The 21,700-nt window shown below is 42.2% G+C and overlaps 1 protein-coding gene across 5 annotated transcripts in view; it reads left to right on the forward strand.

Annotated features, from left to right (window-relative positions):
* Nucleotides 1-21,700, forward strand: part of CDAN1 (codanin 1) — a 101,792-nt gene that overhangs the window by 54,524 nt on the left and 25,568 nt on the right. For all 5 annotated transcript variants that reach the window (XM_078780841.1, XM_078780844.1, XM_078780842.1 and 2 more), the window contains 9 exons: nucleotides 1,694-1,789; nucleotides 11,980-12,034; nucleotides 12,465-12,610; nucleotides 12,712-12,815; nucleotides 14,384-14,554; nucleotides 15,093-15,153; nucleotides 19,160-19,238; nucleotides 19,365-19,519; nucleotides 19,627-19,734. In XM_078780841.1, coding sequence (XP_078636967.1) covers nucleotides 1,694-1,789; nucleotides 11,980-12,034; nucleotides 12,465-12,610; nucleotides 12,712-12,815; nucleotides 14,384-14,554; nucleotides 15,093-15,153; nucleotides 19,160-19,238; nucleotides 19,365-19,519; nucleotides 19,627-19,734 — 975 coding nt within the window. The remainder of the gene's footprint in view (nucleotides 1-1,693; nucleotides 1,790-11,979; nucleotides 12,035-12,464; nucleotides 12,611-12,711; nucleotides 12,816-14,383; nucleotides 14,555-15,092; nucleotides 15,154-19,159; nucleotides 19,239-19,364; nucleotides 19,520-19,626; nucleotides 19,735-21,700) is intronic.

Consider the following 21,700-nt stretch of genomic DNA (forward strand, 5'->3'; position numbering starts at 1 on the left):
CGTTTTCAATATTTTATTCTGAATAATTTAAGGTGCAATTTTTTGGGAATTTTAGGCATATTTTCACCTCAATTTAAGTATGGAGCTATAGGTCCATCACGGACAGTGTGGATGACGTTTATGTTTTCTAACGTACAGTCATTGTTCTGAGAAGACCTCTAGCGATCTTTGCGTCAATAACGTGTGTAGGACCCACGTGATCGGATCACTGACTCAACCAATCACTTTTTTTCACTTTGATCACTCAATTTCATCAATGGATAATTGCTAATGTCATACCAATCATTATTTGATCTCGCATACCTTAGAATATATGCCAATGTATACATATACACAAATAATATATATTAGGGGGTGCTTACCTTAATTCGTTGTGTAGGGGTGCTTAACTTAATTCTTTGTGTATATATATATATGTATGTATATATATATATATGTATGTATATATATATATATGTATGTATATATATATATATGTATATATATATATATATATGTATGTATATATATATGTATGTATATATATATGTATGTATATATATATGTATGTATATATATATGTATGTATATATATATGTATGTGTATATATATGTATGTATATATATATGTATGTATATATATATGTATGTATATATATATGTATGTATATATATATGTATGTATATATATATGTATGTATATATATATGTATGTATATATATATGTATGTATATATATATGTATGTATATATATATGTATGTATATATATATATGTATGTATATATATATGTATGTATATATATATGTATATATATATATATATATAATGAAAGGAACACACTTGACCCTATGGCAAGACGCTGACGTCCTGTGCATAAATTATTCCGGCATCTCACCTCCAGGTGAGACCAGGATGACATCCGTGTAGTACTCGAGTCTTTGCCGACTGAGATTAAAGCCCTTTAGTCATGACTAAATGAAAGCAGAGTTCTCGTTCCAGATTTTGTCGTTTCGAGCTCATCATGACAACATACTGCTAAATCGTTTATTAATGACCATACTAAGATCGTTAATAAATACAAATGAATCCCCCTAACATGATGAGGCAAAAGGGCTAGCATATAACACTTGTTACTAACAGGTCATACAGCAAGTGCTGTGATGGGACACGATCTTCCCTGCTGCCTTGTCAAGTTAGAGGGTTCGATATATATATATATATATGTTTGATTCCTGTTTATAAAAATTGGAGATTAATTAATCTTCAATGCACTTCTGCTTATGCACACATACATACGCATACATATACTTGCGCTCACATTCGGGGTCTGCCGAGCAGGCACGTAAGACATCGGCCATTATAAAGCTCGCAGTGTTAAGTGTGGAAATTTCTGAGGAGATTACGGCTGGCTCAATAGCGCAGTGGGCTGTTGACGCGTAATCAATGGAAGTCCGTGGTTCGAGTCCCATATTGAGTCAGAATTTTTCATACTTAGCCCCTCGCAGGAATTTGATTCCTGTTTATAAATATATATATATATATATATATATATATATATATATATATATATATATATATATATATATATATATATATATATATATATATATATATATATATATATATATGTAAATGTGTGTGTGTGTCCTACATTTGATATGCCGTAGTGTGGAGCCACATAATCCCTGTCTGTGCCATTTTCCTTGGGCAGTTACCAGGATTTCCTACAGACTTGGTATTTTCCAACTTTGCAACAGAAAATGTTCCTCAAGTGGATGGGAAAAGAGAAGATGGACAAGGTTTTCTGGTATGTATAAAAATGATGAGTGGCACCTTAATACTGATTTGGGATATGTACATGAGACAGGAAAACGTATGTATGGCTAATTATACTGCCGCATGCAGGACCCCCACATCAATTGCTTTAACCACACAATCACAGCTGGCATGCAGACCGTACACACCAGAGATTAACTCTGCGAATATCACACTTAAGGAAATTTGATTACAAAGCGCTGACCAAATCTGACCCTTCTCCGGCGGATTCCCATCTCCAGTCCTCTCCTGGAATAGCCAAGGGTGAGGCATGGCAGAGCCATAAACCTCTCTCTCCCTGAGAGATTACTGGGTCTGTGGGCACTCACAACACTCCCCTCCTCACAAACCTTCAAACATAATTCTCCTTCCAGGCTACCGTGCAACTCTTCACTACTCCAGCCATATACCGTGGTAAGTGTGTTCCTGCATGCCACGGCCGGCCTGCATTCTTCAACTACACAAAACAAAACACGAGAAATGTTATTATTCCACACAACACATTTGATTTTTTCCTATTTTAACCCCTTCCACTGAGCTCGTCCACATGCTCGTTCTCATGGCTGCTCTTGCCCGTCACTCTTACCAATTCCCCGATTCCCCTGCATTCTCTCAAAGCGAAGCCTGAAGAGTTGTGGAAGTGGCAAAAGGTACGTACAGGGTGAGTCATAAGTCCCGGGGCAAGGTTTTAACTGTTTATATAAGATTTGTTTATACCATCTACCAGTGTGAGCCATAAGTCCCAGGAGTTATACAATATTACAGTAGTAACAGTAATACATAATAACAGGAGTAATAATAGCATATTACAGTCGTACAACAATTACAATACCTCCTAGTCTAGTACATCGAGTGCATCCATATGACGTTTGCCATATGCGAGGTGAAAAGCGATGCAAAATACCGTGTGTAAAAGTGTCAAATGCTTCCTGAACGTGTTGTTTCAGTTCATCAACAGATGTCATGCGATGTTCTGCAACCTTAGCTTTGACGTACCCCACAGAGCATTGCCACAAGTGGTCAGGTCAGGCTTGTGCTGTGGCCACAGAAGTGTTGGCGAAGATCTGCCAATCCGACGGTTGGGAAAAATTTGATTGAGGTAACTTTGTACCAAACATGAGTGATGCGCAGGAGTACCATCCTGCTGGGAATAAATTTCATGGGCTAGTCCATGTCGTTAAAGTTCAAGTTAATTCTCCAACATATGTCACTGCTGGTTGACTGCCGCATCAAAAAAGTAAGGACCAATGAGGTGGCTGTCCAAACCATAACATGTGGTGGATGGTCTTGCACTTCTTCAACATTATATGGATTAGCATCACTCCAAAAGTAATTTGCATGGAGATATATCTTGTAGAAAATGTAAACAGCACACTCATCACTAAACATAACCTTTGATATTGTTACGTTTGTGTGGGTGGGTGATGAGCTGATGACTTACCATAGTGGAGATAGGATTGTTTGAATTAGCATGGACCGCATGTGAGTAGGAAGCCCATCTCGATGTATGTAAGTACAAAAACTGTGAGCTTAAGGTTGTTGATGTATTCTTCACATGGGGTGGGGGGGGGGGGGGGGGGGGGTGAAGACATTCTAATTAGAAAGGGTCTAAGGGTAGTTCTCCCAGTAATGTGATTGTCTCCTGTGATTTTCCCCTATGTTCTTACAATTATGACTAGCCGACCATTAAAAACCCACAACAATAATGAGCACTCCATTAAATCACAAATAAGCATAAACTGTGACAAGTAAACCCCGCCCCACCAACCGACTAAGGAACAAGACCACACCCCCAGAGTTTCGTAACTGGCAGACCACGCCCCGAGCTTTGTCATTGGTCGAGCCCGACCATGAAGCGATTGGGTGGAACTCGGCGATTGGTCGGGGAGATGTCAGAGGGAAGGTTCAAGCAGGAGGAGGAAGAATCCGTCTCTCTCTCTCGTTCTGGCTGTCGGATCGGGCGGTCGCTTGTTGTCCTTTGTCCCTGGCTCGGCTGTTCCTGGCTCATGTGCGGGCATGGGGAGGAGGAAGAAGAATCACTCACTCGATCTCGTGCTCTCTGGTGCTGGCTTTGTGTGGGTCGGACGCTTTTGTCTCTGGCTCTCGGCTGCGGCTGTCTCAGGTGCGACCGTGAGGAGAACTTTCGGAGCTCGTGTGGACTTTTGCGATCGTGAGAAGGTGTTAGTGGCGGTTTGTGGGTCCGTGTTGTGCTTCCCCGGATGGCAGAATGCCCCGAGGGAGGACTGCCCTCAAAAAGGATCTCACGTTTGTGGTACCAAAGAGTGGCCATCTTGTGCGCTTCCCGCCTGTGGGGCTTCGAGCTTCGACGATCAGCAAGCTCCTAAAAGTCTCGTTGAGCGAGCTGAGTGCTGGCCGATATAAAAAGAACATTGTTTTATTTTTATTTAATCATTCCCCTGTCTGTTTTCGTGTCTGAGTGGAGACGTCTCAAGTTAGGATTACAGATTTACCTCACAGTTCATTTTTTTTCTTTGATTTACTTAATTAAATTCCCTACTGTGCATTTCATTTGTTGTCCTGTTTCTGTGTTCGTGGGTTTTGGATATAAGCCCTGTGAGCTCTGTGCAGGTAAGCACCCCGTTGCCTTTTGTCCCGCGCCCGCCAAAAAAAGTACCGCCAATTTTCGGCTTGACCGGCTATCCGTCCAAGGTTGGTCTTCATCGGCCACGGACTTGACAATATTTTTACCTCGGCCACCAAAGGTGGATGGAGGTTATGTTTTCACCCCTTCTTTGTCTGTGAACAGGATATCCCAAAAAGTTGTGGAAGGATTCAAACAGAATTTGATGGAGAGGTTGGGTGCATTACACAAATGATTGCATTTTGTTGAAGATCCGAATCCGGATCTGGATCCAAGAATTTTTACTTCGTATCCCATAGGGCGATGCCACTGGAACAGCGTTTGTCCACCCAGTGTATGTGTGTATGCATGTATGTCCCTCACAAATGTCCACCAATCAGAAGTGAGGACAACAGACAGGGGACAGTCGATCCTCCACTCAGCAGATCCAAGCTCGGCGACGCCGTTGTTAGCCTGTCGGTCTTGTTTAAGTGATTTTTCACCATTGAGAGATAAGGCAAAATATATGTTGCACAATATCTCAAAACGTTGTGGGCAGATTTGGACGAAACCTGCTGGACAGCTTGGGTGTGTGACAAGGATGAATCGATTTGATTTTGGTGAAGATCCGGATCCAAGAGTTTTTAATTTTTTTCAGTGATTCTTCACAATTGAGTGATAGGGCCAAAAACAAATAACATATTTCAAAAAGTTGTGGACGACTTATGACAAAACGTGGTTGATGAGTTGGGTAAGTGACAAGAACAAGTCAATTCGATTTTTGTTAAGGTCGGCATCCAGATATGACCTAACGCACCCAACCTCTCCTCATCCACAAATGACCTCCATCGTGTGAAGTCCTTTCTGGACACTTCTGAGCTCCTCACCACATACAAAGCCTTCATCCGCAGCTCAATGGAATACTGCTCTCCCCTCTCGCCTGGTGCTCCTGCCTCACACCTAGCTCGGCTACACGCGGTTTAAACCAAAGCATTCAGAATCATTGGAATCTCCCACTCTGAGGGCCTTTCTCTCACTCACTGCAGGCAGGTAGGTCACCACAGGCAGGTAGGTCTCTCACTTTCTGTCCTCTACCGACTCCTCTCCGGGCTTGCGCCCCCTGCTCTGTCTGTCCTCCGTCCCCCAAATATTCCTACAGGTCGCACAAGATCTGCCTGCAACCCTCTTCTGGTAAAACTGCCAAAATCAAGACTCTCTGCTCACCTTCACTCCTTCATTCCTCTTTTCTTCCGCCTCTGGAATAAACTCCCTCACTCTCTTCAATCCCTCTCCTCCCTCTAGGTCTTTAAAACAGCTGTTCACCACCATCTTTTATCTCCCCCTATCCAAAACCTTGATCTTTTCTACCCCCGTTAAAACACCCCAAATCCACCTCTTTAAATCCCCAACTTCTTTCCTGAAATTCCTAGAAGTGCTAATTTGCTTTATACCGTGTACCTCTCCCTCCTCCCCCAGCCCTCTCCTTCCACAGATCTACCGATGTCCCTGTTCTATTCTGTTGTTGTGCTTGTGTGCTTCCCTCTCTCTCCCCCTCTTGTCTCCCGCTCCCTTCATTGTATGTTTTATGTGTCTGTCCATGTTTTCATGTTCAATGTCTTAGCTCTTACACGAGCCTCGATTCTGTATCCAAAAAAAAAAAAAAATCTTTGGGATACAAAACGTTAACAGTTCAATCAGGCGGAGGTATACTCTCAACCAAGTGCTGTTCTTGTAGGAATTGTATGCAGCAGTCTGTCGCAAGTTGTCAACCTGTTTTCATGATCTGCATCTGAAAATTCACAAATGACAGTTTGTTTATTTGGTTTGAGGTGAAGGTCTTCTTTCATTGTGCTACATAACGATGAATACGAAACACCCAGCTCTGTAGAACGTTTTCGTAATTATTTCATCGTCTTGTTTGTGTTTCTCCTCTCATGGTACCCCACCACTGCTACCAGCCTCTCTTTCACTGTAATTTGTTTGGTGTCTGTCATTTTGGTTTAATGTTTTATTTGTTTTTTTTTTTTTTAAAGAAAACAGTATAAATACAAGGTATAAGTAAATCTTGTATAAGCAGCTAAAACTGTGTCCTGGGGCTTGTGACTCACCCAGTAGGTAGTGGACAAAAAAATGGAAACACCTGGCTAAATGAGGGACACCAATCAAGGGATTCCACACAGGTGTGGCCCATGTGTTAATTAAGCAGATGACATCCCAGCATGCTCATGGTCATGTATAAAAATGCTGCACAGGCCTGGTTGCCTGTAATTATGGTTAGCATGGCTGCAAGAGGAGACCCCACCACCCCCTACTGCCCTCATCCACAGAGCACATGTGGTCGCCCAACAACCTATTAAATGACGACATTGGTGTTTCCCCTTTTTGTCCACCACTTGTATGTGATGGCCTTTTTCATCCACATTTCCACTTGGGAGGTTGTTCAATACCAGCAGTGCAGTGCCTGTTCAGCCATTCTTCCCTTCGTATACACAGCCAATATTTCCCAGATCCCTTGTCCCAAACTACAGGGCCCACTAATTGCAGTAGACTATCTGTGGAAGGGCATGTGGGGCCTAAACATGCTTTCAATGCAGCAACATCACGTTCCACGGATGCTCTCATTCATTGTCCGGTAGCACAACTAATACCCCGGTGCTTAAAGGGATCCGCACTCAATGACCAGTCCAAAATGTGGTGACTCATATCCCACAGCTTCAGAGAGAGGATCTTAGACCACCACCCAGATGGTTCCCTCCTCTTGCCCCCATTGGCCCTCCAAGGTAATGCCACCAAGGCATGGCCCAGCCACACCCCTCTCCCATTCCCTCTTGTCGTGTCCTCCCAACCACACCTCTCACAGGTGCTTGGGAGGGACCACCTCAGACCACCAGAGGACATGCCCCCACTGGGATCCTGTGACCTCGTCAGCCTCAGACCATTGCTCGGGGAGCACATTGATGGACTTCAGTGCCACGCAATGCCATCATGCTCCCCGTCCCGGTGTGTACCCTTGTTTAGAATAGGTGCACCGTATCCCTGCATGTCGTAAGAGGCGACGAAGAGGGTTGGCGTCAGGAAGGGCATCCGGCCATAAAAACATTGCCTCAAAAAAAAAAAGAGAACCATGACAATTACAACTACGTATGGGCAGGGTACAGCCCGAAGTGGAGATCGGTTTCTGAGGTTTGGGACATGGAATGTAGGGACAATGACCGGGAGATCAGAAGAAGTGGTGGAAGTATTGATCAGAAGAAGAGTGGACATATGTTGTGTGCAAGAGACAAGATGGAAGGGAAGTGGTGTGAGAATGGTGAAGGGTAGGCAAGGACAGAAATACAACTTTGTGTGGCAAGGGTGCCCGGAGGGTGTGAATGGTGTTGGTGTCCTGTTTTCTGAGGAGTTTGTAGACAGTGTGGTGAGTGTGACCAGAGTGAGTGATAGGTTGATGATGGTGAAAATGATGATTGGAAAGCTCTTGGTGAACGTCATCTCGGGATATGCTCCGCAGGTTGGTCGAAGCGATGAAGAGAAGGACAAGTTCTGGTGTGCGATAGAGAAGCTGATGGAAAACGTGAAAGATGAGGAAGTTGTTGTGGAAGGAGGAGACCTAAATGGACATGTGGGAAGGCGTATGGACGGTTTTGAGGGAGTTCATGGGGTTATGGATATGGTGTGAGAAATGGAGAAGGTGAAAGGATTTTGGAGTTTGCTGATGGAACTGATTTGTTGATTTGTAATACTCAGTTCCAGAAAGAGGATAATAAGCTTGTTACATACACGTCAGGTGGGTCGACGACAACCGTTGACTACCTGATGGTGCGTAGGCGAGATAGGGGGCACCTCCGCGACACAAAAGTGATCTCGGGGGAGGAGGCTGTTTCACAGCACCACTTGGTTGTCTGCAACATAAGGGCGAAAGGTGTGAGGAGAGCTCGGCGGGTGAAGTACCACCCGAGAATGAAGGTGTGGAGGTTGAAAGAGGTGACAGTAAGGGAGGCATTAAAAGAGAGGCTGAGTAGGGTAGAGGATGATGTGGTTGAGCATGAAAGTGGTTGGATGTCAACCACAAATGTCAACCACATGTCACATGTCAACCACAACCACAACTGTCAACCACAACCACACCACAAAAAATAGTCTGTTGGGAGCCGTTGGTGAGGTATGTGGATGGACAAAAGGACCACCGAGGCACTCGGAAACATGGTGGTGGGATGATGAAGTTGGAAAGAGGATTGATGAGAAGAGGAAGAAGTTCAAGGAGTGGCAGAAGGCGAAGGGTACGGGAGCAGAAAAAGCAGAGCATGAAAGTTATAAGGCAGCCAAGAAGGCTGCAAAGAAAGAGGTAGCAAAGGCACAGGAGGCATGTAGGAAAATGTTAGGAGAACACTTGGATTCGGAAGAGGGTCAGAGAGCGGTATTCAGGATTGCAAAGCAGATAGCGAAGAGAGGTGTGATGGGATGGGGGTGAGTTGCTTGAAGGATGAAGTGGGACAAATCGTTGTGGACCCAGATGGAATTAAAGGAAGATGGAAAAGATATAGGAAAATGCTGTTGAATACAGAGAATGAATGGGATGGCAACATAGAGAGTAACCCAGTTTTAGGACCGGCAGAGAAGATAACTGAGAAGGAAGTTGAGGAAGCGATAAAAGCAATGAAGAGTAGAAAAACGGGAGGGCCGACGGGAGTTGTGGGAGATATGTTGAAGGCAGCGGGAAATTGGGGTGTGAAGAGAATGACAGAGATCTGCAATCTGGTGGTGAAAGAAGGCCGCATTCCAGTGGATTGGGAACTGAGTACCCTCGTCCCTCTATACAAGGGGAAAGGTGACCCTCTGGAGTGTGGCTCGTACCGAGCAATAAAGTTATTGGAGCATGGAATGAAGGTATTGGAAAGGGTGTTGGAGAGGAGGATAAGAAAGAAGGTGAAGATCGACAAAATGCAGTTTGGATTTATGCCAGGAAGAGGAATGACAGACGCGCTCTTTATTGTGAGGCAGTTGCAGGAGAAGTACATCGAGAAGAGGAAGAAGTTGTTTCTTGGGTTTGTTGATCTGGAGAATGCATTCGATAGGGTTCCACGCGAAGTATTGACATGGGCATTGAGGAAGTTGGGAGTGGAGGAATGGTTGATCAGAGTAGTGATAGCAATGTACAAAAGAGCGCACACAGCTGTAAGGACGAAGGATGGGACCAGTGGTGAGTTTGAGGTGAAGGTGGGAGTGCATCAGGGGTCGGTACTAAGTCCACTACTATTTGTAGCTGTGATAGAGGTGCTGGCTCAGAACGTAAAGGAGGGTTAACCGTGGGAGTTGTATGCAGATGATCTGGTGTTGATTGCGGAAAGTATGGATGGACTGAAGGAAAAGATGAACAAGTGGAAGGAATCTATGGAGACAAAAAGGTCTGCAGGTGAATATCGGAAAGACGAAGGTGATGGCAAGTGGTAAAGCATGTGGTGAGGTGGAAAGAACTGGGAAGTGGCCATGTGCTGTGTGCAGAAGGGTGGTGGAGTGAACTCCATTCAATGTACAATGTGCGCTGAGTGGGTTCAACAAAAATGCAGTGGTCTGAGAGGGTCATTAACCAGTGTGGCAGCTACATTCAAATGTAAGTTGTGCACAGAGGGAGCTGCAGATGGAGGAAATGTTGAGTTTGATCTTGGAGAAGGCGTGAAGCTGGAAGGTGTGAAAACATTTTGCTACATCGGAGACATGCTGAATGCAGAAGGTGGATCAGACTCAGCAACGGTTGCTGGAGTGAGATGTGCATGGAAGAAGTTTCGGGAACTGAGTGGCGTGCTGATGAGGAGGGGAGTGCCGTTGAAGCTGAAGGGAAAGGTGTATGCTGCATGTGTGAGGAGTGTTATGATTTATGGGAGCGAGACATGGGTAATGAACGTAGAGCAGCAACGAAGACTGGAAAGGGTGGAAATGCGAATGGTTCGGTGGATGTGCAGAGTATCGTTGAGAGAGAGGAAGACAAATGATGAATTGCGAAAGATGATGGGAATAGAGCCTGTGATTGATGCTGTGAGGAGGAACAGGTTGAGATGGTTTGGTCATGTGTTGAGGAAGGATGAAAGTGACTGGTTGAGAAGAGTGATGGAAATGAATGTTGAAGGAAGTAGGGGTTGGGGAAGACCAAGAAAGATTTGGGTAAAGATGGTGAAAGAAGAAATGCAGGCAAGGGGGTTAACAAGGAGAGATGCAGAAAATAGGGCAAAATGGAGAAGATTGTCATGGGGACCGCAACGCTAACCCCCGCTCTGGTAGGGAAAATGGCCTTAAAATGCATGTTGTTGTTAAAGGGACCCGCACTCAATGACCAGCCCAAAATGTGGTGACTCATATCCCACAGCTTCAGAGAGAGGATCTTAGACCACCACCCAGATGGTTCCCTCCTCTTGCCCCCATTGGCCCTCCAAGGTAATGCCACCATGGCATGGCCCAGCCACACCCCTCCCCCTTTCCCCCTTGTCGTGTCCTCCAAACCACACCTCTCATAGGTGCTTGGGAGGGACCACCTCAGACCACCAGAGGACATGCCCCCACTGGGATCCTGTGACCTCGTCAGCCTCGGACCATTGCTCGGGGAGCACATTGATGGACTTCAGTGCCACGCAATGCCATCATGCTCCCTGTGCAGCCCTCGCCGACTACGTGGCTGAGCCACACATCCATGTCATTTCAGGCCAGTCCACCGGCTGCCTAACCCATCCCAAATTACCAGTGGGTAATTTTCCCCCATGCTGGCCACACTAACCTTCCCTGGTCCAAATACAGCGCAATGACTACGTTCCCCTAAAGGGAGGGTGGGGGAGGGGAGGATGGTTAGGGATGCCGCAGCATGAACAGTGAAAAGCCCGAAGTGCTTCTCATCTGGCTCCCGCCTGGTTCGACGCACGAGACATGTGACCAGACATTCTTAACTTTCTTTAGCCACTAGTTGCTACAACACCGTCTCCCAACAGCGCATGAACAAACAGGACAACATATCCCTATCCAAAAACACCTAATATAGTGTTCAAAAATATGTACACAAACTATATGTGTATTCTATATGTACACAAACGGGGGTCTATACGTTAATACCAAGAACATAGCTCCCCCCCCCCCCCCACCCCCAGACCCAAACTGCTCTCTCCCTCACAAACATAGCGATATGTGTATGTTAGATACAGTTCGGGATAAACCGGAGGGTTTGGTTGGCTGTAAAAGGAAAAAAAAAGAAAGGATCCGAGGAGAAAATGTAGTGGTAGTAAAGTTGGAGGGCAGTGCGAAGAAAAATTGATGGAGTTTTGGGAGGGAAGAAGTGGGAGGGAGGAGGTCAAATATTAAGCACGTAATACATCTTTGTGTATGTGGTATGTTGATTAATCCCATTCCCACCTCTAGTCCACTCCCTTCCCCTGGAGAGTCCTCTTTGAAGCGATATTTATGAGGGAGCCATGTAGAAGGATGGCCTTCCCTGTTTGAGGCAGACGGGCTGAAACATGGGTGATTGTTTCAACTCCTGGGAGTAAGGAACGGCATCGTACTGAGGCCGATTTATGATCTTTATCCTCAAGTATTAAACCTTTTGACTTCTTTTTTTTTTCTAGGACACCTTTCCCATGGTGGATCAAGATCTCTTACACTCTTGCTGCCCTTACTTTGGTATGGATGTATTTTTATAAATTCTAATAAATGATTTTGAATTGAAAAAAAACTTGTAAAAATATACATGAACCTTGATGTTCAGAAAATGAGAAGATGCAGCATGCAGAAAGCTGCAGAAATGTATTACGGGGCCATCTACATATTACATTTGCAAAGTGGAGGGCGAATGGGGATTTGAAATTGAGGAAAGCAAGAAAAAGGGCAACGTATAAGATAGGGGACCGGGGAGAGGGGGGGGGGGGGAGGGAGGGGAAGTAAACAAACAATAGGTTGAGAGGGCACAACAGGAGTAGAAGGAAGAGTGATGTATGGGGTAACTTTTATACATCTAAGATAGTTTTTGATAGCAAACGTAATACGTAGATAACTCTTACCGACATGGTTAAAGGTTGTGAATGTGTTCACATGAATTTGAATGTGTGTGCAGCGGAAATGCGGAGAGTCTTAACTCTGGGACAGGTTGGAGTTGTCGGAGGAATCATGAGAGTGGGAGGTCCTCTCAGGAAAATAACCCCCACAGCTGCTGATACTTCCTCTGTGTGCAAATCGCATTTTGGACAACATGACACCCAGGTCGTCGTATCAACCCTCATCCCTTACCCACATGTTTTTGATCATTTATAATTTATCTTCCTTCCCTCAGTCTCCTTCAATTGTCCTCACTTGTGCTACAGGAAGTGCTGCAGGAAGCCTTTTTCCACAACCATCCTTCATCATTGCGCCGTACTGTGGAGTTTGTTGTCGAGCGAGTCTCCTCCAACTGCTTGGCAAATATCTGGCAAATACCTTAAATTTCCTTTTTGTCAATTGCTTAAATTTTATTTTGTCAAAATTTGGTACTGGACTTTTTTTTAGGAAGGGGGTGCGGAGGGAGGGAGGAGGGTGTTTAACACTCAAATTGGGTTATAAGGGGGAGGCTTATACCTGTTGTAGGATTTGTTTGTACAATTGTTACCCCCAATTTTAATGCTCCCGCAGAGTTTCTTATACCCCATGGAGTGCTAAACCACCACATAGATTTTTATTTTATAAATCTCACCCCAAATGGGATGCAAGTCTATTGCAACGTCCCCTGTCTGTCTGTGTGTCTGTCTGTGTGGTTTAAATGGCCTAAAATGTTTGGCAGATCCGACCCGCCATTCCCCACTTCTTTTAAAACTTTGAAATAGATGCAATCTGGGTCCATCGTACGAGGGAGTTTTAAAAGTAGATGGTTCAAATATTTGGGTTTCCTACAAGTATCGCAGGTCCCAGTACAGTCGAGTGACGCCCTATCATATGGAGGTATGAATTAAGTTAAATATTAAGTTAAAAATTTTAAACCTAACCTTAACAGAGCAGAAGGAGGGATGACTGCCTCGCTTAAATAAATAAATTGATACACTTATTTTGATACAAGAATTGATACAAGAATCGCTAATGTTAGATTTTTCAGATTTCACTCCAGATTTTGATACTTGCTTGTCTACCAGATCCAATCCTCAAATCTGAATTCAGATTTGGATTATATGCTTACACAATTAGTCCGTGAAAGTAGATTGTGTTTTCAAGGTAAGGCACGTTTGAATAGGCCGAAACAAAATGGCAGTGCAAGAACCCAGCGATGTGATAGGGGGCTGACCAAGATGGCGCACCGCCATTTTTGTAAGGCCTTTTTTGTTTTTTTGGGGGATGAGCTTCCTGGGAATCATCTTCACAGAAGGTGTTTAAACCCACCAAAACACCCAATTTTCATTCATTCATTCCCTTGGAGGTCGATAAATGTGCATGCAAAGTTTGGGGCTGCTAGGTTTCATGGTTTTGGAGTTGTGGAAGAGACAGACGGACAGATTGATGGATTGACACAAAACTTTTATTATTTTTATTATATATATATATATATATATATATATATATATATATATATTATTATTATTATTATTATTATATATATATATATATTATTATTATTATTATTATTATATATATATATATATTATTATTATTATTATTATTATTATATATATATAATTATTATTATTATTATTATATATTTTTATATATTATTATATATTTTTTTATATATTTTTTTATATATTATTATATATATTATTATATGTACATTAAATTCATGCTGTTGGGAATATCTGTTATACTCAAACAACAGTTCACCTGCATCCTGCTGTTATATATGCTATATCCATGGCAACTATTGTCTATTTGGATTTCACAAGTATTGTGCTATGTACGCTATGTACGCGGTATAGAGTGGTTTCACATTGTTTCGATTTTAACATCTGTTTTCTGATTTGTCTTTTTAAGGCAGTTAAATGTGTTAGCTGTCATGTCTGTTTAAATGTTTTGCAGTTCAGTGGAGTTACGACACCTGGTGAAAAAAACCGAGACAGACCTTAGGTCGAGAGTGAAGGTTGACCGTGTTTCAGAGAAATATGAGGAAGAACTTGGAGATTTTGTTCTGACAATGACTTATGATCTTGCAAGCCAAGTTCGTCCACTTGCTCTTCGTAAGATCAATCGGTAAGACAGTGAACGCGTCAGACTTCCTTTAACTCGTGGATTTCCACCTTTTGCCTTAAATTTGGTTGATTATTGAATTGGATCGGCAAGTTCCTCCCTCCCTCCACCCCCACCTATGCTCCTCTCCTCACCGATACCATGCTGTCTCTGTACTGCCTATTTGGACTCTCACCTCTTCCTTCTTCCATGCTGTTACATTTTGATGTTGATTTAAAAATATATTACATATAAAAATGTCCATGTGCAATTGTATTTTCTCAGCACTTAACACTGGCATGGCTAGACGACCAGCATGAATACTCATTGTTCCATTTGAAGTAGTTGTCCATCTGGTCTACAAAAAAAAATACCTTTTAAAGTTTTTTTTTTTTTTTTTTTCCCCCTCACCTTTTTTCACCTAAAGGTGATGTATCTCATACCATTAAACATCTTGTTTTTTCGTCCCCATTTCTTGGTGATTGTCATTACGGTGATTGTCCTTGATTCCATTGCTCCTATTCATACTCGATCGTATTCTTTTCTATGATCATTCTCGAAGGTTCTGCCATGACAAAGCTCCACAAGCTGTGCAATTGCTTCTTCCAAACGTTTCCTTACAGGTAAGCATGGTGTAAGCAGACCATGCATCTGCTGTGATTACTCCCGCCAGGGAGTAATGCATTCGATCGTGTGTGTGTGTGTGTGTGCGTGTGCGTGCGTGCGTGCGTAGTGCGCGTGTGTGCGTTCGTGAACAAGATATTTGGAAAAGTTCTGAACTGATTTGGATGAAAGTTGGTGAGATGATTGCCCTTGGGATAAGGAAGAATTGATTAGTTTTTGGTGAAGCTCAGGATATTATTCCGGATCCAGGAATTTTTTGAAGGATTGCTTACCATTGGAAGACGGGTCTCATTTTTTTTTTAGCATTATCTTCTATATATTCTATATTTAACATTGTGATATGAAAATAGTTTTCATATTTGTTGTAAATGTACTTTAAACTCGTGGTTATGTGTTAGAGCGGTGTATTTTGTTAGCAGCGTCGTCTTCAAGGTTCTTTTTTTTTTCTTTCTAATAAAGACATATTCTGTCATTTTAAAACCACCAAAGTGTGTATGTTTCCCCGTTTCATAAAATGTATCGTTTGATACGTATAATGCTTAAATTTTTTTTTTTTTTTTTTTTTTTTTAACCTCAGAAGAGATATTAACATTTACCTCAGCGAATGTCAATCGCGGTGTCAGTATTTGATGAACTTATAAAGACAGGTGAGTTATAAGTGTGACAAGCATGTGTACGGGATTCTTCCCAGAAGAGAGTGGTCGCATTAGCTTGTACGACTTAAAATGAGCGAGTTTTGTTTTGACGTTTGGGCCAGTTTTACATGTTGTATTCCTAAGGAATGAAACGTACGTTTTACCTGGCTTACAATTTTATTTGAAGTCACACATGCCTCAAAATACACTCACTTGTATAGAATTGAACGCTGAATCCGAAAATGTAAGTGAAATTGCTGTGTTTTTTTTTAACATTATCTTCTATATATTCTAAATATATATCTGTGCAGTGTCTGTCTTGTGTTGTCTTGTCTTGTGTTGTCACTGAACTACTCCCTCAAACTTTTGTGAAATTGTACTATTCCAACTTGACCCACGGCGGGAGTATGCGCTCTACTGAGTGGTGTTCTTGTTTAGGTTTGCATTCTGTTGATCTATAATTAAATGACATGAGGGTTGCACTAGTTGGCAGTGTTTGAAATTAAATGACAGAGTTGAAAAGACAGAGGCTGTTTGTTGTTGTGCACCACTCCTTTCCTATGCCACCTCCAGACGCTGCATGATGTCATTGCCAGGCACCGAAGGGGGCCCGGCGATGACACGCGCTGAAAGGGAGTACTCGGCTTTCACTTCGGTTTCTTTCTTTCTTTCTTGTTTGTTTCTCCGGGCGATATCTCAGCCATTCTTTGTGTTGGAAAGCTGAAATTTCGACACAATTGTGAGGAAGTGCTTGGCAAAAACGCTATTTTTGTTTTTTGATTAATCAATCAATTGATTAGTTACTTAATTATTATCCATTAATGAAGTACTTATTTGGCTAACCCCCGCTCTCGCAGGGAAAATGGCCGTAAAATGCATGTTGTTGTTGTTGTAAGTACTTATTTATTTCCTTTCTCATCTGGGCAATATCTCGGCACCTTTTGAGTTAGGGAGTTAATATTCGGACACAACAATGACCAAGTGATTTGGCTGCAAAGGCTATTCTTGATTTATTAATTGATCAATTAATTATTTAATTATTCGATTAATGGCTTAATTTTTTTTTTTTGTAGTTACAGATTCGGATGTAACGGTGGTGGTTTAGGTATTCTAGTATCCAATTAATTAATAATTTAATTATTTTACGATTATTATTAATTTTTTTCTTTATTAATCACTTATTTATTTTCTTTTTTATCTGGGCAATATCTCAGGCACCTTTTGAGCTAGGAAGCTGATATTCGGACACAACAGTGACCAAGTGATGTGGCTATAAAGGATATTTTTGATTTATTGATTAATTAATGAATCTATTTATTATTTATTGATGAATCAATTTTTTTTTTAATTAATGACAATTAATTTTCGAAAATTTACAGTTTTGGATGAAACACTGGTGGTTTTGTTATGCTATTATCCAATTATTGATTAACCCTTTGAGTACGGAATTTTTTTTTGATAAAAATACCCCCCCCCCCCCCCTCCCGTACGGGATTAATTTGGCATTATGGGAATGCAACCACATACTGACGATCTATTTATAGGTATAGTCGATGCCGTGTAGTAACATCATCCGTACACAAAACTATTTCGCGGGTTGCGGCACTAGACGTCATCCATACTCAAAGGGTTTAGAAATTACTTTATGATTATTGTTTATTGATTTTAATTAATCAATCAATTATTATACACGTCTCCCTCCCAATACCATCTCTATGTGCTGCACTGCGGTATTACCCGGTGCAGGAGGCGCCACGGCAATGCCGCGCTGGAGGATGTTATTTATTTATTTAGCATGGGGGCGGTGTACTTTGAATGTATCTGTACTCGTCTTACAACTGACCCAAACCCAACATTTCATTCCCTGATCCTCAGGAAGGCTAAACTGTTGTGTGGGCGTGTTTATAACTCTTCTCGTTGATCACAGTGAAGCCTCATTCTTGTCTTGTGCACCATGCAGAGCATCACTTCTGCCAAAGCAAAGTTTGTTCAGGTTGCAATCCTGGAAGGGTCACTACTCTGACTACGGATACGGACAGAGTGCAGGAAGTGGCAAAATTTTGTGTAGTGCATTCATATTCATTCATTTTGTCCAAGTAATGTACTGCTAAACGGAAGGGTTTTGAATGTGCCAAACAAGGTGTTTGTGCTCTATAGTGTTCAAGTACAGTATACAATTCAATTCAATTGAAGTAAAATAAAGATTATATAGGTTGTAGAAATACAAATCGGAAGTTTACCGCCGTTGATGCAGCGTCTTTTACACCACCTATCAAACACGTTAAATTTGTTATTCATGCCTGTTGTTTGTGTCCTTTATGACATCCTTAAAAAACAGCAAGTTCCTGTTTGTAATTATTAAATAATTTTTTTCACTCCCAGACAGTAAAAAAAGAAAATTCGTTAGATCAGGAGGAATTAGGAAGAATTTTTTGTTGTTTTTTATTTTCCAGACAAATACAAACAGACAAAGTGAACCAATTGCTCAACCTCACTTTTCACTTCGCGTGCGCAATGCGCAGATTCATAAAAGTTGGGGAATTAACAAATCCAAAAGGACCGGTCCTTTTGTCGTGGCATTAAACTTGCAGCATCATTAATATAAAAGTCAAGGCTCATGGAGAACCTGAATGACAAAGGCTGGAAGGTTCACAAACCATCAGTGAGTGGAAGGAAACAGGTAGACAAGAACAGCATACAGACAATCAACATAAGATCCCAGTACATAAAGCAGAATATAGACACAAATGGCAGGGATAGCGAAACTCAAAAAGACCATGGGTGGGTAGAGAACATAATGTTATGATTGGCCGCTGTCTTAGAGGGTTGGAGGAAGAAGCAGGAAAACTACAGGCTCAGGAGGACAAACCCACAGATGAGAGAAAGCAGGGACAAAGGAGCTTTAGTTTGAGAGGATTACAATTAATGAATAGATTGTTGACCTAATGAGTGAGACCAGATCTATATAAATATAATGACGGTCTGTCTGTCTGTCCCTTTATCTATCTCCTCTCACACTCTCTCTCACCGCTTTGCTATCCGTATTCCAATTGCGGCATCTAAATTAATTTACAACCGATACTAGTTGACGCTGTACTATTGCCAATGCATTGCAGTGGGCATCGCTTCAATCTAAACAGTCACAAGATAATTTATGGGTATATCTGCCAGTTTGTAATAATGATTACTTTTCGAAGCTTCTAATTACACCATCACACGCATTGTGAAGAAAGCAGTATGATGCATTATGGTGAAATCGGGCAGATCGGGCAGTATGATCGGGCAGAGTCCTCATAATGATATGTGCCACATAAAGTCATTGTGCTGATAGTGCCTTTTATTGCATATTGTGTGTGGTTCATGCGTGTAGGTGGCGGCAATAGCTGGGCAGATTGCAGCGAGCATGGCAGTAAGGAAAGCCTCCACATTCCTGCAAGATAACCTGATAAGTAGGTGCCACAGTTATGATATTGTTAATTTATTTTTATAAGGTGTTCATTGGTCTCCGATACAGTCTGTTGGCTGTTTTTCTTCTTCTTCTTTTTTCTTCCTGATCGTGGCCTTTTGTGTTGCAGATTTCCTGCAGAAAGAAATTGAGGCGAGTATTGAATGGATTTCCAAGCAGGATGGCAGCATGCCCACTTGTCTGGATCCTGGAAAGGACTGCATTTGCCCCGTAGGCTGTGATCACTCAGCCCCTCGACCATCACAGATTATACACAGCCTCAAGGTCAGGTTTAATTTCAGTCAGCCATGTCCTCGAGGCTTTTGTCTTGATCCATGCTGGGAAGTAATTTGTTTCACGAGTGGTGCTATTCGATGTATTCCTTGGTGCAGGACTTCCTGTGCTGTGCCACAGGGTCTCAGCTGGCCAGTGACAAGCCATCATTCAAAGTTGCAAGAAGCATTGTGGCAGACATGACACGTGCCATTGGCTGCCGGAAGGTGACTGGCAACATGAAATATTTGATAATTGGAAGGATGTCGCTATTACATATTCAGAATTCTTTTTTATTCCCATTATTAAGCAAACACCCTATTCCCCTTGCAACCCCTTTCCCCGCTTATTAATTAATTAAGTCTCTTTGAGATTAGTATTGAACAATAACTAAAGAAATATAATAAATCACAGACAATGGCAGAGATTGAGTTTATAATGGGTGTTTTATAAACACTGAATATAACTAGTGTGCAAATAAATAAGACTGGCTCTAAAGGCTTTAAAGCAGAGTTACAGTTAAGCTCTTGAGCAAAATATGGTGGCTTAGGGGTTTAGGTGGCAGGCTTAAGATCCTAGGGTCCTGTGTTCGAACTCCTGTCGTGCTGTTAAAATAACGCCAGGTGGGTTGACTCAGTCTGTCATCATTCCGAGATCAGCAAAATGAGTACCAGTTTAGTGTGAAGAATGAGCCATTGCAGTATCCCATGTCGGAGTAGCAACCCAAGAATCGCCCCTCCAGAATAGGAAAAACTGCCTTGGGGACCCTATACATCTAAAAAAGTGAAAGGAGTTGTTCTTCCTCTTTAAAATGTGATTTTGGTCGAAATACCAAAAATGCAAGGATTTTAAGCAGCACTTTCGGGCAGAGGTTGAAAACTTTAGCGTTAAAAAAGATGAGGTAAAAGCTAGTAATCCGCGGCAGTGTCACTTGTGTTCTTTGATAACACATGCTTTAATGATCGCACACCTTTGGGGAGACATTCCACAGACTATGCTGTGTCCCCATCGCTCGTTCGGACTCGAGTAGTGCTTGTCAAATAGGGGATTGATTTTATAAGCTTTGTAAATACCTAGAGAATGGGAAACTTTGAGCAGAATGCCTAAGTAACTGCGCTTTTCGATGAGATTGTCAATTGTGTAAACGTGTTGTTATTGTATCCGGGCCATGTTTCGGACCATGTCCTGGACCAGAATGGAAAATGAATGACAGAGATCCAACTTCGGCTGGACTTTGTGGAGTGACCCCAGGGCTGATTGGGGAAGGGAATTTACAATTTGGCAACGATTGCTTACTCTTTGCAAGATACCTTTGGATGTGTAATGCCCATGCACCAGGAATTGCTACTGGCAGATGGATCATGAGCTTATCATCCCATTCAACAGATGGTGCACTTATTGATGCAATGCTTCATAAAACCCAACCAAAAATACAATGCCTCACCGAAAAAACTACTCTACTCTACCTTGCACATAAATAAATGTACAGTACTTTAGATTGGCTGAGAAGCATTGGAGAATTGTTACCTCAGAAGTGAAATTGGATCTTATTCGTCGAATGGATGCTGGTGAACGCGCCGTTGATGTTTCCGGGTTATTAAGTTTGCCTCTGACTACGATGCGTCCCATCTATAACTAGAGGGCTGTGATTAGTGGTCTCTGGTGGTTCTCAGTATAGTCAACTTGTAATATCAGCCAATTGGTAGCACTTGAAATTCTGCCTCATAATGAAAACAAACGGGGTTTTTTTTCCAAAAATGTGGGACACCATAGACACCAAGATTAAACACTTAATGCCTCCCACTGGGAACAATAAAAGTGTGGCTGTTGCTTGAAGAGGGAGGAAGAAGAATAGGCATCGCTAACTTTGACCGCTTTCGCAAGAGGTTTTTTATTTAAATATCTGTAGTCAGGGAATATTGCTAAAATCTGGGAACAAATTCCTTTCCAAGAAATTTCTTCAATGTGTTTGTAAAGGTGTCTACTAACACATTTCAAAAAGTTTAAATTCAACTCCCGTAGGACAACCCGTGACAGCTGCTGAAAGTTGGGGTACCTGGAACCTTATCCGGGAAAAATTGAAAATGTGTAATTCTGCCTTAAGCAGCTTGTGAGGGGTCAAACTAGGGGTTTTTCATGATTCTGAATCGATTGCAAGCACTTGTTTTGCACCAAATCCACTCCTTGGCGGAA

This window comes from Myxine glutinosa, chromosome 6 (genome assembly GCF_964187855.1).
Source record: "Myxine glutinosa chromosome 6, kmMyxGlut1.1, whole genome shotgun sequence".
Classification (NCBI taxonomy): domain Eukaryota; kingdom Metazoa; phylum Chordata; class Myxini; order Myxiniformes; family Myxinidae; genus Myxine; species Myxine glutinosa.